The sequence below is a fragment of the Coregonus lavaretus genome (assembly GCF_964263955.1).
Source record: "Coregonus lavaretus genome assembly, chromosome: 3".
Lineage (NCBI taxonomy): Eukaryota > Metazoa > Chordata > Actinopteri > Salmoniformes > Salmonidae > Coregonus > Coregonus lavaretus.
The window spans coordinates 73817182-73843463 of NC_139990.1; the positions used below are offsets into that span (position 1 = coordinate 73817182).

A 26282-nucleotide genomic window follows, 5' to 3' on the forward strand; every position below is an offset into this window, starting at 1 on the left:
CCTGGCGTTGCAAGTGCCATGCTCTATCAACTGAGCTACAGGAGGCCTGTATCACATATTTTGTTGTCTTTTTTAAGAGAAACTGGGTTGGCAGGTAGGATTTAGTTTATCCCTGTCTCTGGCCCACACTCCAGTACGGTAGGTGGCGGTAATGCACCATAACGTTGGATGCCAACCGCCGATAAACCCCCTGAAGAAAAAGAAGAAGAAGAAGAAGAATATTTATTGGATGCCAACCTCCGTTAACCCTCATCGAAGAAGAAGACTGGCTTCTAGATTACTTCCGTAATGACGTTCGAGTCGACAACAAATAAACAAACATGGCGGAATCCAGCTCGGCTATGTACTTTGCTGTTAGCAATATACCTACTGCCTTTCGATCTGCTAACCTAAGAAACTTTTTTAGCCAATTCATAGAAAGCAATGGTTTCTTGTGTTTCCATTACCGACATCGACCGGAAATTTTGAAGGAGCCCGAGGGCACCCAAGACAACATTTCAGACCATACAAGAAGAGAGACACAGACAACAGAAATGCCATCCACATACGTCGAGGCGGTCACTTCAAACTCTGCCGTGACAGAGGAGAGTGGTTCTTCGCCGAAGAGTATAAAAACATGTTGTTGCGTGGTCTCGGTACCTTCAAATGAGGCGGACAGATTGGTCAAAATGTACGCTGGGAATCAATGGATCGACTCGAAGGGCAACTGGCTTGCGAGGCGTTGTGTGATAAGAAAAGTAAAAGTATCACATCCCACAGGTTAGTATGTCTTTGGAGTCATTAACACTAGAAAAGTTGGGCCTCAATGACCACCTTTCAGCCACATTCTAACAGTCTAATAAATAATGTCATATGCTATCGGAAAAATTGTTTTGGTTGTGTTTATGAAGGTCTTGGCTAACATCAGAATACGAAAAATGTATTTTGAAAAAGACAATAGAATGTATTAGTTTGTTAGTGTAGGCCAGGGATCAACTAGATTCAGCCGCCGGCCGATTTTTTTTTTATTGAGCGGATGGTCAGGGTAGCCCAAAGGCCGGCAGATGGCGATATTGATCTGGTATTGATGGTTTCATTTTACCCTCCAAATGCATTGTATGCAGCCGGCAATACACTAGAATCCCCGTGGACCGGTTCTTACAAAAAACATTTTCCATTCAGGCTGCAAAGTCGACGATTTCCTCCTTAACTATATTTAATGGCGACATTTTCCACCCATGTTAGTGGCATCTTTTCACCAATGGGTAAAATAATGTTAATTGTGTAGATAATTGGTCTACTCTAAGAAAACCAATGGTCCAAACCTCACCTCTCTATCATAATCCGTTAATTGATTGGAGTTTTTACCCTTGTAGGATGGTCAAAATTAGGGCGACTAAATCGCGTCAGCTAGGCTGGAGGCTGTGCGAGAATTATAAGGCGTTCGAAACAACTGGGAACTTGGAAAAATACTAACTCCGACTGGGAAAAATAGTTTAACTGTCATCCAACTCGGAATTCCAACTGCAGTCCAAACACAAAAGTAGACAGCCTTCCTTCTTCTTCGATGAGGTTTAAAGGCGGTTGGCATCCAATAAATGTTGCATTGCTGCAACCTACTATACTGGAGTATAACTCCCTTATACTTTGCTTTAAAAAAGACAACAAATACCCTACCATCTAACACTACACTCACATACTCCACAATCACTACCATACTCCACTATTTAAATCTATTTATTCCTACTTCAGACCAACAGCCTGAAAGGATGGGACACCACCACTTAACACACCCTGTAACTCTTCTGATGTCAAGTCTCGCACACCCAAATACCTCTCTGCAGCTGCCACCACAACCTTTATTTTCTGCGTCTTACGTTCCATCCCTGCAGTACAGTTGATAACCATTGCTATAAATGGCAAAAATCCAATCTTACTGAAACATATCACTTTTTTGGTTTATCCGTCTGTACTGGTACAGATCTACTACTCACACCACTCCTCTCATGAGCCCTCCCCCTTGACCCATCTTCCTCTACTTTCTTCACTGCCTCAGCAAATTACAACTTCTGCACTACTCTAACCCTGGGTAACTCAACCTGCCTCTCTCGCACCAGACATTTTGGATCCCCAGTCCCATGGGCACCCCTACAATTAACACATACCACTACTTTCCCCAATGGTACACATTCCTTTGTCTCATGCCCTTCTGCACACTTCTCACACCTAGGAACCTCCCTCCTACACACTGCTGCCACATGCCCATAAGCTTGACACCTGTAACAACGTAATGTATTCAGCACAAAAGCTCGTACCGGATAACTTATATATCCTAACATCACTTTGTCGGGCAAAGACTCAACGTCAAAACTCAAAAGAACAGACAATGACTCTTCTGTTTCTCCACTCACGCCACCCTGTCTGCGTCGCACCAAACAACGAGCATCACAAACACCGGGAATCTTCCCCTTCAGTTGTTCAGCTTTCACATTTACCCCAGTAATCACTCCTTTCAATGGCGCCCTTTTCTTGAGAGCAAAACAATTCACATCTCTTGCCCCCATTCGTTTAACACTGAGCGCCTCGTCCCTCTGACCAGTAGAAACACAAACAATTATCACTCGACCACTTCTGGTTACCCTCACCGATTCCACAGCACCCAACTCTGTTTTCACCCACCCTGAAACCACAAATGGATCAGCCAAAAGGCAAGGGTCCACTTTTTCCAAAAACTTCACTCCTACTGTGACAGACTTATCTTAATCCTGACCCTTGGTGCAAACCTCGGGCTCAGAGAACTTTACCACCCTAACCACCTCCGATACTTCGCCCTCATTCACCTCCATTTCTCCTTCTGTCTTCTGCTCACTCTGCTTACACTTTCTACCATTCTTCTTTTAACAAACATCTCCCTTTTTTCTGCCATTTTTAACTGACTCAAGCTCACCCTCTTCCTCCCTCTCTCTCTTAGACCTCTGCCTCTCTTTTTCCCTCCATTCCTCCTCCGTATTCCAAGTATAACGCTCCTTATGATAGTACTGCACTTCTCCACACATACATCTTGTTCTTGCCTTGTCTAGGGACGCCATTTAACCGGCTTTCACAATCTCCGTACAATCAGCAAGAACCCCTCGGGATGTAGCGCTCAACAGTGCATCAATCAGCTGTTTCGTCTTGACGTTGTTCTTTGTCAATAGCTACCGCAACGCTTTTCCATTTCAAACTAGCGCGCTCTCTTTCTTCCGGATTCCCCCATTACTCCTCAAATGTAATAACAATCGCACCCTATCCCTCACATATTTCTGGCACTGAAATAGAACATGTTCCACTGTCTCCATCTCCTCCAGACAATGATCACACCTCCCAGTCAGATGTTTCCCCACCAATATCAATGTACTATTGAGCCTTGTGTGTCTCAGCCTTGTGACTACACTTTCCTCCCTGTTCTTTCGGCCTGAAGACCTCCCTGCCCCCACCTTTTCCTGGATCTTATACAGGTGTCTTCCCTTTCTCTTGACATTTGTTTTGAACCACTGTTCTTATTAACCCCTTGGCTTCTGCTTTACTGATTGACAATTACATCTCAACCTTTTACATCGTCACATCCGAGTGTACCTTAAAAGTCCCTTGCACAAGCGAGGGAGAGTGATGATCGTAGAGGCAACGTCCTTGGTGGAAATCTTGAAGTTGATCTTAAAAACAACCAACCTAAAGCTATTAATGTACCTAGCAATCTAACGTAGCTATCAAGCACTCCTGTCCCTGTCAGGTAGCTAGCTAGCGACAGTTACCAATAGCTGGCTAGCTAGTTTTATAGTTTGGTCTTTTATTCCAATACATTTCAGAATTCCCACAAATGTATGAAGCTAGCTACGTTTTATAGGCTCCTCACTACGAGACTAAGACAATTTGAGCGTCATTCCCATTTGCCAATGCTAAAATTAATGTCATCTATATATATTCTTTAGCAAGCTAGTTTCATAATTTTGTCTCACATGCTGAAAATGCAGCCATGTTGATTAAATTTGACACTTCGTGCCCATCGGAGTTTGACACGTCACTACAGTTTGCATTGAATTGTGGGTCATATCAACCCCACAAGTGGTCAAAATGTTCTTCACTCGCTCCCTCGAGCTAAATCGAGGGACGAGGGGGCAGCGTTTGTAAATTGGACCTCGACTTAAGATGGCAATCAAACTGCATCTGGTTTCGACAGGGATTCTCCCGATGGGAGAGGGGGTAAAATGTAACGTGTTTGGACTGCAGCCCAAGTCGGGTACTCAAGCCTCTTTCTAAAGCTCCGACCTGAAGATCATAGATGTCATGATTTGACACATTTTTTTCAGAGTTCCCAGTTGTCTTGAAAGCACCATTAAGGCTACCTGACAGGCTTAAAATCGATATCTATTTTACCTCTAATGTCCTCCGGATTTGAGAAAAGAGATGACGAGTTCAATGGTGAGACATGACATGTAGTATTTTCATATTGTAGTATACGCTGTTCATATTAATGCGAAGTTTCTGTTATTTTTCTAAAACTTCTCACAAAAACAAGCGTATCTCTGTGAAATACCAACCGAGCACTGAGCGTACCTCAAACTTTCAGCTTATGTCATGCTCATTTTGCTATTTGCGACCGGCGGAAACAACTTTGAAGACGACGACCACAAAATGAAAATCCACTAAAGTTTTTACAATAAAGCTGCACCGCTCTGTCAACAGAGCTTGGTGCTTATTATCGGATGTATTAGGTTACAAAATCAGACTTTTTGGATATAATGTTAATGATATGTTAGAGACCCCACTGAACGATTCAGAACATGAAGAATCATATTTGTCTTGGTAAAATGTATTTTATAACATAAGTAAGTGTCAAGTTCTGCGTGATTTCTGGCTGACCACAGCTCTGCCCAAACTTGAAAACGGCTTTATCCTTGATGAACGCAAAGGACAACTCAAAACTGTTCACTTTATGATTTTTTATTGTCATAAAGATGGAACAGAATAGGTTGATAACCTTCAAACACACAAACAAAACCCCATGGATTAGTTACAAATAACTCTCAATTCCAATTTCTCAAAAATAAGCATAAACTAATGTTACTGAATCCTCAAACCTAACCAAACAATCATTTCATCATTTAGATTAACATAGGATCATTGCAAGTTAATAATTAAATATCAATATCCTAATTAAACATTTAACAATACACATGATTATAGTAAGGTTACTGTCAAGTTCTACGTTCACATAATGAAGTCTTCACTATTTAATTTAATTAATAATTGTATTGTATGTTACAACCAAACCAAAAGGGCATATAGAAGCATGAATTCACAACACATTCTGTCCTACCAGTTGCGTCTTTGGATGATCAGGAGCTGTGGTCATTGGTATCTCTTCTCAGGAATGAGTGAGAGCCAAGTAAGCTTTTACCAAACATTTCGATGCCATGCACATGCACTGCTTGTGGGTGCGCAGGATAATATGGTCCCCAGAGCACTTCCTGGTGGTTGGTTTCAACAGCTCCGGTTGCATGGTTGCCCCCTGCAGGTTGGGAGTGCTTTGAGCACCCTGGATGGATTCAGGCTTGAGTGCTCGGTATAGCTTGTAGTCAGGAATTGACACAACACCTCCCACTTGACCTCCTGGTTCTTCAACCCAAGGAGGTCACACAGAACTGTGATGTGTTGGATTCAGTTACTCTATTTTTGATCCTGTTGCTGCTGCTCTTCAACTGGAAGCAAGACAACTATCCGTCTGACATCCCTGTGAAGAACTGTTGCTGGTATCTTGATTGAATGGTTTTCCATCTTTTTAGTGGGCTTCACAGTTGCGACTGGGTAGCTGGGGAAGGATCGGAGATATACATCCCTCACAATTCCCTTTTTGTCAGTGTTAACGTCAATAACTCTGGCAAGCCTGTACTGACCTCTCAAGGCGTTCTGGTCGGCCAGCCAGACGACATCTCCAATTGCCACATTCCTGTGAGCGGTGTGCCACTTGGTCCGGACAAACAGGTTTGGTCCGGCTAACTGACTCCATTTCCTCCAGAATCGGTCAACTTCTGTTTGGATGGTTCTTAATCTCTTGTAGGAGTAACCTTCAAAGTCAAAGGTCCCTGGATCTCCTCTGGGTCCGGTTCGTCCGAGTAGAAGTGAATTTGGGCTAATGTATTCTACACAGTCCTCTCTGCTCTGAGTCCTGGCATCAATAGGCCGCTCATTGGCAAGGTTGGAAGCCATATAAAGGAAAGTCTGAAATTCACCCCATGTGAGGACTCCATTACCTCCCAGATTGTGTAAAGCCCGCTTCACAGTTCGGACAGCGGCTTCAGCAGCTCCGTTTCTGTGAGGTGAGTCTGCTGGATGGATCCTCCAGCTCCATTCTGTGCCATGCTTGGAAACGTCGTTTTCAATCTTCGACTTCTCCAGCCGGTCCAGAAACATGTAGAGTTCTTTGAGGGCAGGTCTGGCTCCGACAAAGTTTTTTCCAGGATCCGACCACAATTTCCTTGGATGCCCTCTCAGTGCCGTAAATCTTTGGTAGGCTAACAGGAAGCCTTCAGCTGACTGGTCGCTGACAAGGTCTGTGTGCATAGCTCTTGACACCATGCAGCAAAAGACAATTCCCCACACCTTAAGTTTCACCTTCTTTCTCACCTCATCCTTCACTTCATAAGGTCCAAATAAGTCCACTGTGGTGTACTCAAAGGGATTGGCTGGTGTTATTCTCTCTGATGGAAGGTCACTCATGATCTGTTGGCATCTCCGGGCCTTAAGTTTCCTGCATGTCACACAGTTATCAACGATCCTTTGAGCTAGTTTCCGGCCTCTTACCACCCACGCTTTCCTTCTCATCCGGAGGAGTGTGCCTGCGATGTCTTCATGATTTGTCTTGTGGGCTTCTTGAGCTAGAAGGGAGGATACCCATGACGTGCAGGGCAAGATTGGTACTGCAGTTTTTTCTTCATTAAAGATTTGGAATCTTCCTCCACAGAGCAAGAGTCCAGTGTTTTCCTCTTTGACCACAGCAAGCCTGCTGAGTGTGGTGTCTGGCCAGGTTACATCCTTTTGGGCTGCAAGGAAGAGATCCCTGAGTGCATCTTCACACTCCATGATGGTAAGTGTAGCTTTCTTGATTCTGGACTTGATCTCAAGAGCTGAAGGAATTTCCTTTTTCTTTGGCTTGCTTGTGGTGGTGGTCTTGGCTAGCATTTCTTTCCACCTTGTGGCAGCTCTCCACACCCAGGCAATGACTCTTGTCAACCTGGTTAAACTGCTGAACTTGCTGATGTTAAGGATATTCCCCACTGAATAACCAGAAGGTGGTCTTTGGACTTGGATTTGGTGCCCTCTTCCATTAGGGCTGCTTTGCAGGTCTTTACCTTTGTCAGAGGTTGGAGATATTGGTATACGTGGAGCATGTTGGATTTTTTTCCCCACCTGCGCTCGGGTCAGTGCTGCTGTAAAACATTTCCTTTGGAGCTTGTTTATGCCTTCTTTGGCATCTGCAGTGACTTCTTTGGCTGACTTTGTCGGCAAATCCTCTACAGGTCGTTTCAGAAACTCTGGGCCGTTCTGCCACACAGAGTTCTCTTTGAGGTCCTCTGGGGTTGCTCCTCTTGTCATGAGGTCAGCAATGTTTTGCTCACCTGGAATCCATCTCCAGTCCTCAACTGATGTGGACTTCTGGATCTCTCCCACTCTGTTTGCAAAAAAGGTCTGGTACCCATAACTGTCCCTTTGGATTGCACCCAGCACAGTTTGACTATCTAACAGATGGATCCAACGTCCTACTTGCATCCGACTGTGCTTTTCAATGTATTTCCTGAGTCTTGCAGCGAACACAGCACCACAGACTTCAGCCTTCACTGGTTCTCCCTTTTGGTCAAGTGGTGTAAGCTTGGCTTTGGACTCAACAAGTCGGACCAGGATGCCTTGCTCGGTCTCCCACCTGAAGTATGCCACTGCTCCATAACTCTGGTCGCTCCCATCTGAGAATGTTATTCCCCAGGGTTCTCCAATCCTTTTGACTGGAGTCAGGCTTCTATGGAAGGTAATTTGGTTGAGGTGTCTGTATTCCTCAAACAGGCAGATTGCTTCTCCTCTAAGTTTCTCAGACAGAGGTGTGTCCCATGTGTCTCTTGTTAGAGCTTTGCCTCCAGTTTCTTGGAATGCTTTTCTGACTAAAATGGCTCCTTTCTGTTTGGCAGGTGTTGCAAGGCCTATTGGGTCATACAAACTAGCTACTTGGCTAAGCAGTTGCCTTCTGGTCAGTGGGTTTGGAGTTTTCATTCTCACTTCCTCTCCAACGAGATCTTGACTGATCCTCATCTTCTTTTGTCTCTTTGAGAAGTTTATCGAGGTCATGAGGTACAGTTTGTCTGATTCGACTAAATAACCAACTCCAAGGGCTCTGTTGTCTCCTTCTCTCACTTGGTTGGGGAGGATGAAGACTTCATCTGACGATGTTGGATGTTCTGATGTAGATGTTTGCCTCCCACTTTGGCCTGATCGGACCCACGGCTTGAGGAAGAATCCACCTGCCTTTAGGATTTCTTCGACTTTTTTGGTGGTTCCGTCTAGCTTTTCCAGGTCATTATGGGATGTCAGGATGTCATCTACGTAGGAATCCTCTTCAAGGACCCTCCGTTCCTCTTTCAGATGTGTGAACATGGGCAACTTCGCTGTTTCTCTCATGGCTAGTTGTGCGATACACCCTGCTGGTCGATCGCCCATGTTGACCCTGGTGATGGCATATTCCTCAATGTCCCCATCATCACCGTCTCTCCAGAGGAATCTATGGAGGTGCATCTCCAGGTCTTCGAGCCACACAGAATTGTACATCTTTTTGATGTCGCCGAGAGCAGCATGGATTCCTCTCCTGAACCTTAGCAGTACCGCTCGAATAGGATTAAGTACATCAGGCCCTTTCAGAAGAAGGTCATTCATGCTGCTTCCTCTAAACCTCTGGCTGCTGTTCCATACCAGTCGGACAGGTGTAGTTATAGAGTGTGGGTTTGGTGCTATCAAGTGACTGACGTACCATACTGGACCTTTCCAGTCGGCAATGGTCTTTCTAGTGAGTTTCTTTGCTGCCTTCCTTTCCACCATCTCATGAACTTGAGTTGTGTATACTGCACGCCAATCTGGTTCTCTCTTGAGTTGTTTCTCCGTCCTCAGAAACGTGGCTTCCACTGCGCTTCTGTTGTTGGGCAGGGAACTTGGATCTTCAATCCAAGGGTATTTTGTGTCCCAGTGAGGCTCCTGACTATGCACATCTGACTCCACGTAACTGAGACCTTGCCTGATTATCTCAAGCTCTCTTTCTTCACTAAGAGTCATGTCTTTGCCTCCTGGTTGACAGTTACCACAACGACATCCTCCACACATGGGTTCACAGGCCGCACCAATGCTGTCCCACTTCCACCAGTCCAAGAACTCTTTGCCAATAACAGTGGTTTTAGTTTCAGCTCTAGATTCTTGCATCTCAGCAATTTCTTGATACTTTACTGCTGTGATTCTCATAGATCGTGCAAAATGAGTTTCAGAATTGTGCAGGGCCATGTCCACTACTTCACAGAGGTCTGGATGTGCTCCTCCAACGGTCTTTCCTAAAGGGCTCTCCCACAGGACAAGATCTCCTACTACCTTTACTCTCTGTGGAGCAAGTCTTCCTTCCCGGTGGCTTATGAGAAGCTCAACATGTTCTGGTCTGTGAAGGTCTTCCAGGTTGGTATCGGGGAAGAACTTCTTGAGGTGTTGTGCTTTGATTGCTCTGTGAACTTTTGCAATCTCATCCAACCCATAACAGATCAGCTCATGAGCTTTCTCCGTGCCTCTTGGTGTCTTGACTCTCACCTTGAGTAAGTATCTTTTGGTCTTCACCTTCATGGCCATGCCTCCAACTCCATGGACGACTAGTGTGATCCTTTCACTTCGAAGCTTCAGTCTCCTGGCGGCTGTGTGAGTGATGTAGTTGGTGTCTGATGCTAAGTCAATGAGAGTTCCAATTTTCTGCCCTGCGTTAGTAGTTACTTCGAGAAGCATAAGAATAACTGGTAATTCACGTGTGCTTGAGTCCATTACCCCAGGAAGGCTTCCTCCAGTGCAGTGTGATTTTGCCATGTTGGTGAAAGCATTCCTGAATTTTTCTGCCACGTCCGGGGTGAGCTCACGTATTAATATCTCTTGCTCCTCTGTGAATGTTTGCCTCCTGGTGCTGGGTTTTTCCACTTTCACGTATTCTTTCCTCTTAGCCCCTCCTTTAAGGCAGAGAAAGAAATGGTGATCCGAGGAGCTTCCTCTTTTGCAGTCTCTGTTTCTGCAAAGGTAAGTGTTCGTACATTCCTCATCCTCTCCATGACATCTGAGGCATCTTCTGCATGCTCCCAGTCTTTCGACAGCATTCAGCTTCTCACTAGGCTTTAGTTCTTTGAACTGCTTACAAAAGAAAATCTTCTCACGGTGCTTTTCATCTCCACACACAACGCATCCTCCCTTTCTCGTGGACCTTGTGGAAGCATACCGCTTCTCCGGGTACGTAGCTTTCTTTTCAGGTTTTTCACTTACACCCAACTGGTCTAGTTTCTCCAGTATGTCTTCTTGTGTCTTTAAAAATCTTAGAAGGCTGTCGAAGTGATTGTCAGGTGTGACTCCATTTCTTGGGTTAACCATGAATGTCAGCCAGTCCCTCTTCATGTTATCCGGCAACTTGCTCTCTATGGATCTGATGACAAGGGGATTCTTTATGGCTCCACTGCTTTCGAGCTCCGTCAGGTCATTCAGGGCCTTTTCCACAGCTTGAATCAGGTCAATAACCTTCCTTGGTTGGTGTGACTTTAAAGGAGGGATCCTCTCCAGGTCCTCAATTATCTCCAAAGCAATTGTTGGCTTGTTTCCATACCGGTTTTGGAGTACTCTAAACATGTCCTCAGCACTGTTATATGATGACAGGCGCAGGTCTCTACATATTCTCTCGTCCACACTGTCAAGAAGTTGAAACTTCTTCACCTCCACTGAACCAGTCGGCTCTCCCTGCTTTTGCAGGCTCTCCCAGTCTTTCCTCCATCCGTGGAAATTCCTCCTAAGCCCAGTGAATTTAGGTAGACTGGTTGGTTTTATTCTCACCACTGGTTGTGGGACTGCTCTTGGTTGAAGCTCTGTAGGTCTTCTGTCCTCTTCTGCAATTCTCTGTGCGATGAGGAATTCTGTTCTTTTGGCCTCGAGGTTACTGCCGAATATTCTCAGATCTTTTACTCTGCCTTTCAGATCTGCAGTCTCATCGTGTGGGACCCATTTTTCCCAGTCTTTCAGGCTTTCACTTGCATCATGGATTAGCTTCCTCGCTCTTTCCAGCTGTAGTTCATAGCCGTCCCTGTTAATAGCAGTGACGGGGGTTTCTTTGGCTCTGTCACAGGCTTTCTCCGCTTCTTGGATTGCAAAGTCTACCTCCTCTTTACCGTATCTTGGCCAGAGGTTGAATTGGACTGCCTCTCGGATTTCCTCCAATTTCATGTCGCACTCTTCAATCGTCCTTTCAAGATCAGCATGCTGGTCCTTGTCGAGCTTGACCTCTTCATCTCCCTTAGTTCCCGCTTCAGCCAGTAGGCCAGCCGCGTAGTCATCATTTGAATCACCGACACTTCTAGCCAGGGAACTGAGCTTGCTGAACTCCTCTTGTAGTTCATGCTTAATCATACCAGCTGCAGCTTTACTCAGGTAGTTCGCTTGTCTGGTGAAAGCAGATTTGGCTAAGGTCCGCTCTTGCTTCAGTTGCTTGACTGTTTTCCCAAAAGTTTCCTTGGCCATGGTGTAGAGTTTCACAGGCAATTCTTCCTTTGCGTCGACAGCTTGACTTCAGCCCTTTGATCCTCGTCTTCACTGCCGCGCTGGTTATCAACTGTCAAGTTCTGCGTGATTTCTGGCTGACCACAGCTCTGCCCAAACTTGAAAACGGCTTTATCCTTGATGAACGCAAAGGACAACTCAAAACTGTTCACTTTATGATTTTTTATTGTCATAAAGATGGAACAGAATAGGTTGATAACCTTCAAACACACAAACAAAACCCCATGGATTAGTTACAAATAACTCTCAATTCCAATTTCTCAAAAATAAGCATAAACTAATGTTACTGAATCCTCAAACCTAACCAAACAATCATTTCATCATTTAGATTAACATAGGATCATTGCAAGTTAATAATTAAATATCAATATCCTAATTAAACATTTAACAATACACATGATTATAGTAAGGTTACTGTCAAGTTCTACGTTCACATAATGAAGTCTTCACTATTTAATTTAATTAATAATTGTATTGTATGTTACAACCAAACCAAAAGGGCATATAGAAGCATGAATTCACAACACATTCTGTCCTACCAGTTGCGTCTTTGGATGATCAGGAGCTGTGGTCATTGGTATCTCTTCTCAGGAATGAGTGAGAGCCAAGTAAGCTTTTACCAAACATTTCGATGCCATGCACATGCACTGCTTGTGGGTGCGCAGGATAATATGGTCCCCAGAGCACTTCCTGGTGGTTGGTTTCAACAGCTCCGGTTGCATGGTTGCCCCCTGCAGGTTGGGAGTGCTTTGAGCACCCTGGATGGATTCAGGCTTGAGTGCTCGGTATAGCTTGTAGTCAGGAATTGACACAACAGTAAGTGAAATGTCATCACCAAAGCGCGTTTTTACAGAGTGGGTGGACACACTAAGGGTTGGAAACATAATGACATATAACTTGTAGACTGCAAATTGACCGCAGGAAGCCCAAACATACTGTGTATATATATACAGTGAGGGGAAAAAAAGTATTTGATCCCCTGCTGATTTTGTACGTTTGCCCACTGACAAAGACATGATCAGTCTATAATTTTAATGGTAGGTTTATTTGAACAGTGAGAGACAGAATAACAACAAAAAAATCCAGAAAAACACATGTCAAATGTTATCAATTGATTTGCATTTTAATGAGGGAAATAAGTATTTGACCCCTCTGCAAAACAAGACTTAGTACTTGGTGGCGAAACCCTTTTTGGCAATCAGAGGTCAGACGTTTCTTGTAGTTGGCCACCAGGTTTGCACACATCTCAAGAGGGATTTTGTCCAACTCCTCTTTGCAGATCTTCTCCAAGTCATTAAGGTTTCGAGCCTGACGTTTGGCAACTCGAACCTTCAGCTCCCTCCACAGATTTTCTATAGGATTAAGGTATGGAGACTGGCTAGGCCACTCCAGGACCTTAATGTGCTTCTTCTTGAGCCACTCCTTTGTTGCCTTGGCCGTGTGTTTTGGGTCATTGTCATGCTGGAATACCCATCCACGACCCATTTTCAATGCCCTGGCTGAGGGAAGGAGGTTCTCACCCAAGATTTGACGGTACATGGCCCCGTCCATCGTCCCTTTGATGCGGTGAAGTTGTCCTGTCCCCTTAGCAGAAAAACACCCCCAAAGCATGATGTTTCCACCATGTTTGAGGGTGGGGATGGTGTTCTTGGGGTCTTAGGCAGCATTCCTCCTCCTCCAAACACGGTGAGTTGAGTTGATGCCAAAGAGCTCGATTTTGGTCTCATCTGACCACAACACTGTCACCCAGTTCTCCTCTGAATCATTCAGATGTTCATTGGCAAACTTCAGACGGGCATGTACAGTGGGGAGAACAAGTATTTGATACACTGCCGATTTTGCAGGTTTTCCTACTTACAAAGCATGTAGAGGTCTGTAATTTTTATCATAGGTACACTTCAACTGTGAGAGACGGAATCTAAAACAAAAATCCAGAAAATAACATTGTATGATTTTTATTTGCATTTTATTGCATGACATAAGTATTTGATCACCTACCAACCAGTAAGAATTCCAGCTCTCACAGACCTGTTAGTTCTTCTTTAAGAAGCCCTCCTATTCTCCACTCATTACCTGTATTAACTGCACCTGTTTGAACTCGTTACCTGTATAAAAGACACCTGTCCACACACTCAATCAAACAGACTCCAACCTCTCCACAATGGCCAAGACCAGAGAGCTGTATAAGGACATCAGGGATAAAAATGTAGACCTGCACAAGGCTGGGATGGGCTACAGGACAATAGGCAAGCAGCTTGGTAAGAAGGCAACAACTGTTGGCGCAATTATTAGAAAATGGAAGAAGTTCAAGATGACGGTCAATCACCCTCGGTCTGGGGCTCCATGCAAGATCTCACCTCGTGGGGCATCAATGATCATGAGGAAGGTGAGGGATCAGCGCAGAACTACACGGCAGGACCTGGTCAATGACCTGAAGAGAGCTGGGACCACAGTCTCAAAGAAAACCATTAGTACCACACTACGCCGTCATGGATTAAAATCCTGCAGCGCACGCAACGTCCCCCTGCTCAAGCCAGCGCATGTCCAGGCCCGCCTGAAGTTTGCCAATGACCATCTGGATGATCCAGAGGAGGAATGGGAGAAGGTCATGTGGTCTGATGAGACAAAAATAGAGCTTTTTGGTCTAAACTCCACTCGCCGTGTTTGGAGGAAGAAGGATGAGTACAACCCCAAGAACACCATCCCAACCGTGAAGCATGGAGGTGGAAACATCATTCTTTGGGGATGCTTTTCTGCAAAGGGGACAGGACGACTGCACCGTATTGAGGGGAGGATGGATGGGGCCATGTATCGCGAGATCTTGGCCAACAACCTCCTTCCCTCAGTAAGAGCATTGAAGATGGGTCGTGGCTGGGTCTTCCCACATGACAACGACCCGAAACACACAGTCAGGGCAACTAAGAAGTGGCTCCGTAAGAAGCATCTCAAGGTCCTGGAGTGGCCTAGCCAGTCTCCAGACCTGAACCCAATAGAAAATCTTTGGAGGGAGCTGAAAGTTCGTATTGCCCAGCGACAGCCCCAAAACCTGAAGGATCTGGAGAAGGTCTGTATGGAGGAGTGGGCCAAAATCCCTGCTGCAGTGTGTGCAAGCCTGGTCAAGACCTACAGGAAACGTATGATCTCTGTAATTGCAAACAAAGGTTTCTGTACCAAATATTAAGTTCTGCTTTTCTGATGTATCATACTTATGTCATGCAATAAAATGCAAATTAATTACTTAAAAATCATACAATGTGATTTTCTGGATTTTTGTTTTAGATTCCGTTTCTCACAGTTGAAGTGTACCTATGATAAAAATTACAGACCTCTACATGCTTTGTAAGTAAGAAACACTGCCGATTTTGCAGGTTATCAAATACTTTCTTGAGCAGGGGGACCTTGCGGGCGCTGCAGGATTTCAGTCCTTCACGGCATAGTGCGTTACCAATTGTTTTCTTGGTGACTATGGTCCCAGCTGCCTTGAGATCATTGACAAGATCCTCCTGTGTAGTTCTGGGCTGATTCCTCACCGTTCTCATGATCATTGCAACTCCACGATGTGAGATCTTGCATGGAGCCCCAGGCCGAGGGAGATTGACAGTTAGTTTGTGTTTCTTCCAGATTGATTGATTTGCTTCTGTGGACAGGTGTCTTTTATACAGGTAACAAGCTGAGATTCGGAGCACTCCCTTTAAGAGTGTGCTCCTAATCTCAGCTCGTTACCTGTATAAAAGACACCTGGGAGCCAGAAATCTTTCTGATTGAGAGGGGGTCAAATACTTATTTCCCTCATTAAAATGCAAATCAATTTATAACATTTTTGACATGCGTTTTTCTGGATTCTTTTGTTGTTATTCTGTCTCACTGTTTTAAATAAACCTACCATTAAAACTATAGACTGATCATTTATTTTCCTTTGTCAGTGGGCAAACGTACAAAATCAGCAGGGGATCAAATACTTTTTTCCCTCGCTGTGTGTATATATATGTATATGTTTTTTTGTTATTTTTTCAATCTAGTTAATGAGGAAATCACCCAATAGTAACTCCAAAGACTTTCTGAAGGATTCAAATTAGGCTACAGTGCCTTCAGAAAGTGTTCACACCCCTCGGCTTTTTCCATATTTTGTTACTGCCTGAATTTTAAAATGGATTAAATTGAGATTTTGTGTCACTAGCCTACACACAATACCCCATAAGTCAAAGTGGAATTATGTTTTTCATATTTTTTACGAATTAATAAAAAATGAAAAGCTGAAATGTCTTGAGTCAATAAGTATTCAACCCTTTGTAATCGCAAGCCTAAATAAGTTAATGAGTAAAAATGTGCTTAACAAGTCACATAATAAATTGCATGGACTCAGTGTGAAAATAGTTTGACTAGAATGACTGCCTCATCTCTGTACCCCACACATACAATTATCTTTAAGATCCCTAAGTCGAGCAGTGAATTTCAAACAGATTCAACCACAAAGACCAGGGAGGTTTTCCAATGCCTCGCAAAAATGGCACCTATTTGTAGATGGGTAAAAAAAAGATGACATTGAATATCCCTTTGAGCATGGTGAAGGTACAGTATTAATTCAACTTTGGATTGTGTATCAAGACACCCAGATCCAGGAGTACTTCCTAACAGAGTTGCCAGAGAGGAAGGAAACTGCTGAGGCATTTCACCATGAGGCCAATAGTGACTTTAAAACCATTACAGAGTTTAATGGCTGAGGATGGATTAATACTAACCTAAATGACCGTGAAAAGAAGGAAGCCTGTACAGAATACAAAATATTCCAAAACATGCATTATGTTTGCAATAAGGCACTGAAGTAAAAATGCAAATGTGGCAAAAAAAAAAGAACTTTATGTCCTGAATACAAAGCATTATGTTTGGGGCAAATCCAACGCAACACATTACTGAGTACCACTATTATTTTCAAGCATGGTGGTGGCTGCATCATGTTATGGGTATGCTTGTCATCGGCAAGGACAAGGGAGTTTTTTTTTTTTAGGATAAAAATAATCGGAATAGAGCTAAGCACTTTACAACAGACACTGGGAGACAAATTCACCTTTCAGCAGGACAATAATACACTGGAAGGCCAAATATACACTGGAGTTTCCTACCAAGATAACATTGAATGTTCCTGAGTGGCCTAGTTACAGTTTTGACTTAAATTGGCTTGAAACTCAATGGCTAGACTTGAACATGGCTGTCTAGCAATGATCAACAACCAACTTGACAGAGCTTGAATTTTAAAAAGAATAATGTACAAATATTAAACAATCCAGGTGTGCAAAGCTTTTGTAGAGACTTACCTAGAAAGACTCACAGCTGTAATCGCTGCCAAAGGTGATTCTAGCAAATATTGACTCTGGGGTTGAATACTTTATTTTTATTTATTTAACCTTTATTTAACCAGGAAGGGCTCATTGAGATTTAAAATCTCTTTTTCAAGAGCGTCCTGGCCAAGATAGGCAGCACCAAGTCGTTACAAAAAATTACAGACAGACAACATGAAAAACTACAAGTAATCTAGTAAAAACCATTCATGAATTCACAAGAGTATAACAATATCAAAAACAGCAAATTAAAAACATTGACAGGTCAGGGAATCAGCCTCAAAATCCTTCATCAGAGATTTAAAAACACCAATCGGGACAAGTTCTTCCAGTTTAAAATTATTTTGTAAGGCGCTGGTTAGAATCAATTTTAATCCCACCTTGTAACACAACAATGTGGAAAAAGTCAAGGGGTGTTAATACTTTCTGAAGGCACTGTAACTTAACCATTACTCTAGTCTGGGCAATCTTGTCATGGGTTGTCAAGCGCCTGGGGACAAGGTCAGACATAAAACCATAAAATCTGCCTCTGTGTGCTATTCATAAAATGTAAGGAATCCACATTTTTGTTTCAGATGAGGATGGATTCCCCTACAAGACAAAGTCAGAGCACAGGCGCCACGTGGCACTAACAGAACGCTTCACAGAGGCGGATCTAAAGGGCTTGCCAGAGCTGAACCCGCCTTCTCTTATGCCAGCTGGTAATGTGGGTACAACAATAAAGGTATTCTTACAGCTTATTCAGTCATGCCGCCTACCCCCACGCCTCATACGCAAACTGGGCCTCTCCTTCCCCAAGACAAGCTCCAACCGGCGCTATGGTAATGTGCCCTTCCAGTACCATAACACCAGCTTGGCACCATCCACCGAGGAGAGTGTCTTCACAGCTGGTGGGCATGAAATATCAGGTCCTGGTAGTGTGGCCCCTCCCTCAGGAACCAAGGGGCCCACTGACTCAGGGGACCCTGAAATACCAGAAGTGGAAGAGGAGGATGCCCAGTCAAATGCAGATGATGTGAGTCTAAATGTGTTACTGTAAATATCCTATAACCTGTGAGCTACAGTACTTGCTGTGATTAGTTCATAAGGGAATCATGTTGAAAACTGGAAGGGCTTAAAGTGGTAAAAAGGCTGAGGCGCTGGTAAAGAAAAATACATCTCAAGGTAGAAACATCGGAGTTGGCTACATAACAATGGCTGGATTATTCTTGTTGCTGTGAACTCTGGCTTTACAGACGCATGGGCCATTTCTTTCATTGCATATGATCCCTGTGCTGTTCTGTGATGTAGGATGATGACCGCTGTGAGGAGTGGGAGCGCCATGAGGCCCTGCATGAGGACGTGACGAGCCAGGAGCGCAGCAAGGAGCGGCTCTACGAGGAGGAGATAGAGCTGAAGTGGGAGAAGGGAGGCTCAGGCCTGGTCTTCTACACAGATGCCCAGTACTGGCAAGAGGAGGAAGGAGGTATGGCGGGGGCCATAAAGATCTGCCATTCTGATTGAACATTTCTGTCTTGTAAAATTCATAATTATACATTTCCCTCCAGTCAAATAGTGATGTTGTTTTTTCTCTCCCCCTAGATTTTGATGAGCAAACGACAGATGATTGGGATGTGGACATGAGCGTTTACTATGACAAAGGTAACCTGACTTTGCATGTTTTCCTTCACAATTCAGGATCTATAGCTAGGTTTCCATCCAATTGGTGACAGATTTTAATGTGACTATTCTAAAATCTGCATAAAGAAAATATGCACATTTTCCCACCAGTGGTGTGTTTCCACCAAACGGACTTGTTGCAGATAAAAATCAGTTCAATGTGTTTCCATCGCATAGTTTTGTCACAAAAACTGTTGCGTTAAATAGCAAATGTGCCTACTCTGGTTTTGGCACGTGCGCTCTAGCCAACAGCTGGCAGATACAGTGTGGGTAGACTAGTCTACATGATGAGATTATGGATAAGAGCAAGAATATTTTTATTTGTCAAAACGGCAGTCAAGCATCGATCATCATGTCAGCGGAATAAGACCCTCAACTTTTATTGGACAGGAGCATCATACCATGCACTTTCACCACCCTGTGAAGTTCATCGTAACTAATTTAATCTGTAACCTAATTTAAACTTCATGATTTCGAGCCGTAGTGGGAGGACCACACACCATGTCATTGTGTGACTCAAAGTTGACTTCAATATCAATATTTGCGCATAAAGGCGTTTCCACCGTCATTTCTCGCATAATACATTTTACCAACACAAAAAGATCCCACCATGTTGAACGAACAAATAATCTGTTGGCATTTTATAAAATTGTACTGAAACTTCCTGTTTCCATCACAGCTGTCGAGATAATTTTTTAAAATACGGTATGACTTTACTCGCATAAGAACTGGAGGGAAACGTGGTTGACTGATTTGAAATCCTAGTGAACTAGGTAGGCACAATGTCTTAAGACATTTGAAGGGACATTTTTTAAACCTTTTATTTAACTATGCAAGTCAATTAAGAACAGATTGTTATTTACAATGACGGCCTACCAAAAGGCAAAAGGCCTCCTACGGGGGCTGGGATTCAAAATTGAGGACAAAACACATCAAGACGAGAGACACCGCAACACTACATAAAGAGAGACATAAGACAACAACACAACATGGTAGCAACACAACATGGCAGCAGCACAAACATGGTACAGACATTGTTAGGCACAGACATTTAACATTTTAGTCATTTAGCAGACACTCTTATCCAGAGCGACTTACAGTTACTGAGTGCATACATTATGTAAAAAAAATTCATACTGGCCCCCCGTGGGAATCGAACCCACAACCCTGGCGTTGCAAACACCATGCTCTACCAACTGAGCTACATCCCTGCCGGCCATTCCCTCCCCTACCCTGGACGACGCTGGGCCAATTGTGCAATTGACAGAGCCTGGATTTGAACCAGGATCTCTAGTGGCACAGCTAGCACTGTGATGCAGTGCCTTAGACCACTACGCCACTCTGGAGTAAAGACAACTGCATAAAGTGCAAAAAGGTAGTAATGGTGTACATAGAGAATTCATCTCATGGGGGCCACTCTCTCCACTCTCTCCACTCTCTCCACACAGACGGGGGTGACATGGACTCCCGTGACTACGTCCGCATGCGGTATGAGAAGAGGCTGAGGGAGGGGCTGGAGGACAGGTCTGGAGGACAAGATCAGCCAATCGGCAACTTTGAGAAGTTCACTAAGGTAGGGCAGTCCTTGTTCCAATCATGTGAACTGAGCAGCCATGAAAATAAATAGCAGATCATATTAGATCCTCGTCCATTCTTCGGTCTTGCAGTCTGATGAGTCGACTGAGCGGTCACACACCAATACACATTTACCGGTAGCACTTTATAATAACTCTACTTAATGAAGCATTTATAATGGATTAGTAAATATTTTATTAATTTATTAATGATTACTCCATTCATAAGATGTTTAATGTAGGTTTACTAATCATTAGTTAAGTATTTTTGCGTGGCCTTATCTAAAGTGTGGGCAATTTATACTATATAAATGTTTTGAGTGACCAGTGTAATTTCTCACCAAAAAATGGACATGCCATTGGTAGACATTTCAGCAGTACCTGATTCTCCTTAAGGTCTCAAAATAGCCTAGAGCATATCAATGGTAAAACACACAACACAGGATGTTAAAGGAAATACACTATATAACCAAAAGTATGTGGACACATGCTCGTCGAACATCTCATTCCAAAATCATGGGCATTAATATGGAGTTGGTCCCCCCTTTGCTGCTATAACAGCATCTACTCTTCTGAGAAGGCTTTCCACTAGATGTTGGAACATTGCTGCGGGGACTTGCTTCCATTCAGCCACAAGAGCATTAGTGAGGTCAGGCACTGATGTTGGGCAATTAGGCCCGCAGTCGGCCTTCCAATTGAGGTCAGGGCTCTGTGCAGGCCAGTCAAGTTCTTCCACACCGATCTCGACAAACCATTTCTGTATGGACCTCGCTTTGTGCACGGGGGCATTGTATTGCTGACACAGGAAAGGGCCTTCCCCAAACTGTTTCCACAAAGTTGGAAGCACGGAATCGTCTATAATGTCATTGTATGCCGTAGTGTTAAGATTTCCCTTCATTGGAACTAAGGGGCCTAGCCCGAACCATGAAAGACATCCCCTGACCATTATTCCTCCACCACCAAAACTTTACAGTTGGCACTATGCATTGGGGCAGGTAGCGTTCTCCTGGCATCCGCCAAACCCAGATTAGTCAGTCGAACTGCCAGATGGTGAAGCGTGATTCATCACTCCAGAGAACGCGTTTCCACTGCTCCAGAGTCCAATGGCGGTGAGCTGTACACCACTCCAGCCGACGCTTGGCATTGCGCATGGTGATCTTAGGCTTGTGTGCGACTGCTCGGCCATGGAAACCCATTTCATGAAGCTCCCGACGAACAGTTATTGTGCTGAAGTTGCTTCCAGAGGCAGTTTGGATCTCAGTAGTGAGTGTTGCAACCGAGGACAGATTATTTTTATGCGCTTCAGCACTCGGCAGTCCCTTTCTGTGAGCTTGTGTGGCCTACCACTTCGCGGCTGAGCCGGTGTTGCTCCTAGACGTTTCCACTTCTAAATAACAGCACTTACCGTTGCAAGGCAGAAATCTGACGAACTGACTTGTTGGAAAGGTGGCATCCTAGGACTGTCCACATACTTTTGTGTGTATATAGAACATTTAATTCACAGCTATTGTGAAAAAACTGTTGCAAGGACTTGAGGAAAGAGTTGTATTCTGAATGTTTTGCTGTTGTCAACTTCGCAAACGCAAACTAATCATAAAACGGGGAGATGTAGCCTACACACACAGCTGGGCGGACCGGGCCAGTTTTTCTCAAGTGTATTTTTATTCCTTCATTATTACTGGTGTGATTGAGGTAGAAATGTTACATGTATGATTTGCAGGTATACATTTTACGTATAACCTTTTTTAAATGCTTCCAGTGCTAAATGCTTCCAGTGCGTCTTTTAACCGCAGACTATTTTCACACGGGTTTGTTTGGCGACACCTTTACCGGGCCTTTAATGGGAGTAACTTTTTAAACATAATGGGATAGTTCAGCGAAAAGATGTATTCAAATATTTGTTTCCTTACCTCGTAAGCAGTCTATGAACTGCTCTTAATCTCTGCCCGTTAACCGAATAATCTGTCACGACGGGATGGAATGCGTATGGTAACGAGCAGTAGTAGTTCCGGTGTTAGGGTTTTCATCACTGATTATTTGGATGTACCAAGATTGGGCGAAGGCGTTGTTTAAACTTCGAGGAACACTTTATTTGAATAAACCATTTATAAGGCATTTACAAACGGTTTGTTCACCATTTATTAGTCATTACTTCCATATTTGTAAATGTTAGTAAGCTAGTTCTTCCCAAATGTGTGTGTATATATATCCTGTGTTGTGTGCTTATTCTTTTACCAGGTACTGCTGGAATGTCTACCAATGGCATGCTCATCTTTTTCAAAGAAATTACGCTGGTCACTCAAAACAGAAATAGCGCTCACTTTAGATTGGTGCTGCAAAAAGTGTTTGTGTGTGTCTTTGGCTGAGAGTTTCCTTTTGCAAGGGTGGAAACTTCGCAAACCGGAACTCCGAAGTTCTAAAATGTATGGACCCAGAATTTAATCACTCAGATGATCAAATTACATGAGATTTTAGTTCTGGGCAAACCAAGATTAGACTGCTCTAAGGAATGACTGCAATCCACGCTTTGGTTTTGTTAGAAAAGTAATTGCCTAGAAAAGCTTATGTTAGCATTTTCGTTGTTTTACGTAGCATGGAGTGTCTGAAGCATAGGTGAAATTGCCAAGGGGGATTGCGGGGATATGTCCCCCCTAAATATTCAGGGGGGAGGGGGCTTTCCACTTTTACTGTGTTTTCAAAATACCCCTCCATATACAGTGGGGAAAAAAGTATTTAGTCAGCCACCAATTGTGCAAGTTCTCCCACTTAAAAAGATGAGAGGTCTGTAATTTTCATCATAGGTACACGTCAACTATGACAGACAAATTGAGAAAAAAAATCCAGAAAATCACATTGTAGGATTTTTTATAAATTTATTTGCAAATAATGGTGGAAAATTAGTATTTGGTCACCTACAAACAAGCAAGATGTCTGGCTCTCACAGACCTGTAACTTCTTCTTTAAGAGGCTCCGCTGTCCTCCACTCGTTACCTGTATTAATGGCACCTGTTTGAACTTATCAGTATAAAAGACACCTGTCCACAACCTCAAACAGTCACACTCCAAACTCCACTATGGCCAAGACCAAAGAGCTGTCAAAGGACACCAGAAACTAAATTGGGGGGGGGGGGGGGGGGGGGGGCCTATTGAATGACCTGCAGAGAGCTGGGACCAATGTAACAAAGCCTACCATCAGTAACACACTACGCCGCCAGGGACTCAAATCCTGCAGTGCCAGACGTGTCCCCCTGCTTAAGCCAGTACATGTCCAGGCCCGTCTGAAGTTTGCTAGAGTGCATTTGGATGATCCAGAAGAGGATTGGGAGAATGTCATATGGTCAGATGAAACCAAAATATAACTTTTTGGTAAAAACTCAACTCGTCGTGTTTGGAGGACAAAGAATGCTGAGTTGCATCCAAAGAACACCATACCTACTGTGAAGCATGGAGGTGGAAACATCATGCTTTGGGGCTGTTTTTCTGCAAAGGGACCAGGACGACTGATCCGTGTAAAGGAAAGAATGAATGGGGCCATGTATTGTGAGATTTTGAGTGAAAACCTCCTTCCATCAGCAAGGGCATTGAAGATGAAACGTGGCTGGGTCTTTCAGCATGACAATGATCCCAAACACACCGCCCGGGCAACGAAGGAGTGGCTTCGTAAGAACCATTTCAAGGTCCTGGAGTGGCCTAGCCAGTCTCCAGATCTCAACCCCATAGAAAATCTTTGGAGGGAGTTGAAAGTCTGTGTTGCCCAGCGACAGCCCCAAAACATCACTGCTCTAGAGGAGATCTGCATGGAGGAATGGGCCAAAATACCAGCAACAGTGTGTGAAAACCTTGTGAAGACTTACAGAAAACGTTTGACCTGTGTCATTGCCAACAAAGGGTATGTAACAAAGTATTGAGAAACTTTTGTTATTGACCAAATACTTATTTTCCACCATAATTTGCAAATAAATTCATAAAAAATCCTACAATGTGATTTTCTGGATTTATTTTTCTCATTTTGTCTGTCATAGTTGACGTGTACCTATGATGAAAATTACAGGCCTCTCTCATCTTTTTAAGTGGGAGAACTTGCACAATTGGTGGCTGACTAAATACTTTTTTTCCCCACTGTACTCCTCAAGAGACATAATAAGTCATGTCAAACTGTGTAGAATTGCAGGAGATGCGTTTTAAAATGGGAAAGAAAAAAACATCTGCTTATTGTTTAACCATTATGTTCTAGGGGCCATTTTGAGACCTTAAGGAGCATCAGGTACTGCTGGAATGTCTACCAATGGCATGTAAAAAAAATAAAAAATAAAGATAAATTACACTGGTCACTCTCTAAACATTTCTAAAGTATAAATAGCCCACTTTAGATGAGGCAACGCAAGAAGACTTAACTAATGATTTAGTAAATGGTTTATAAGGACCTATATTAAACATCTTATGAATGATCGTATGAATCATTATTAAATGCTTTAAGTTGTTTATAAGTTTGTGAATAACTAACTAGGTTACTAACATTTACAGTGTGTGTAATGAATAATAAACTGTTTACTAATCCATTATAAATGCTTTATTGCGTGGTACTAGGAGCAGTACTGATCTTTGTATGTTTAGGGGGTTGGTCGCCGGGTGATGGAGAAGCAGGGCTGGAAGGAGGGAAAGGGCCTGGGTAACAGTCAGGCAGGGATTCCAGAAGCCCTGGAGAATGAAGGACAGCATCCCAAATGCAAGAGGGGCTTTGGGTGAGTGCGACATTTACTATCACAATAACTACAATGACAATTACATCTATGGCCTTTGTAACTTGGATATGTACAGGAAAGTTAAAGGATATTACAAGTTATTCTTGTTGACAAATAAAAACCCTGATTACAATATGCTGTTTGGTGCAGGTACCATGGAGAGAAGCTGAGCTCCTACTTTGTGAAAAAGGCCAAACCAGACTTCTACATATCCACGGTGTATGATAAACCCAAAGACATAGACCAAGGGGACCCCTTATTGCGACGCCATCCCAAAACCAGCATGAAGTACCGAGGCTGGCAGCCAGGTGGCAGCATTGGGCCAAAAAGATGACAACTGTATTTACATGTTTATATAATTGTTTTTATTACTATTATGACCCATTTTTCCCTTTGGAATTCATGCTTTGTTTGTATTAAAACGTTTCCATCATACAAGGGATTTATTTCAATTATTTTGTCTTGTCTCGTCTCCTAAATGAATTACACATTTTTGTAATTTTGATCATAGTATGTAAAGCATAGCTAGTGTGACAGTGGTAACTAATATTCTACATTAGTATAAGTAGACTTCTAATTTTCTCTTACAGCTGGTTTAAATTTTTTCACGACACAACTGTTTTTATATCTGCTTTTATTTATTTAAAACAATGATTGAACTTGAAGTAAATATTTTAGCCAGTAGTAGTTGGCTAGACCTGCGTTCCGCCAGCAAGAATAAGCAAGACCTAGCAAGAATAAGGCTGTGACCTCAGCGGTTTTCCTCACAAATGAATGTCCTGCAATGATGGTTAAAAAAAATTATACCAATGGTCGAAATTCTTAACATTTTATGAGGAAATGTTGGCAGACTTAGAATTTTGTTTAACAATAGGAAAAAAGGAATAAAGGTAATCGCCTTTATACCACCAATATTATAGCATTAACAGTATTAAAAGTAAGAATTACTAGATATCATGCTAACAGTAATACAAATAAGACATAATGCTATTAATAATATTATAATAATCAACTTTAATCTTTAAATCCCATTGTTAATTAATTTCTTCAAATTGCACGATGTTCAGTACGTTTTTCATATTGGACATACTGCACCATAGTACACAATTTCCTGTACATTGTGTCGCAGTAAAAGAGAG

The 26282-nt window shown here is 43.2% G+C and overlaps 1 protein-coding gene across 1 annotated transcript; it reads left to right on the plus strand.

The window, feature by feature from the left end:
• Positions 1–210: 210 nt before the first annotated feature.
• Positions 211–25578, plus strand: LOC311126676 (G patch domain-containing protein 3-like). The gene is made up of 7 exons (XM_084158549.1): positions 211–759; positions 17744–18183; positions 18459–18633; positions 18750–18809; positions 20276–20400; positions 25016–25143; positions 25294–25578. The coding sequence occupies exons 1-7, from the start codon at positions 321–323 to the stop codon at positions 25475–25477; spliced, it is 1551 nt and encodes a 516-aa protein (XP_084014675.1). The 5' UTR covers positions 211–320; the 3' UTR covers positions 25478–25578.
• Positions 25579–26282: the final 704 nt, after the last annotated feature.

Bases quoted from the DNA above. Each gene is read 5' to 3' on its own strand.
- LOC311126676 (XM_084158549.1), top strand. From the start codon at position 321: ATGGCGGAATCCAGCTCGGCTATGTACTTTGCTGTTAGCAATATACCT. The intron at 20,401-25,015 runs GTAGGGCAGTCC...TTGTATGTTTAG, and splicing joins ACTTTGAGAAGTTCACTAAG to GGGGTTGGTCGCCGGGTGAT. The intron at 25,144-25,293 runs GTGAGTGCGACA...TGTTTGGTGCAG, and splicing joins AAATGCAAGAGGGGCTTTGG to GTACCATGGAGAGAAGCTGA.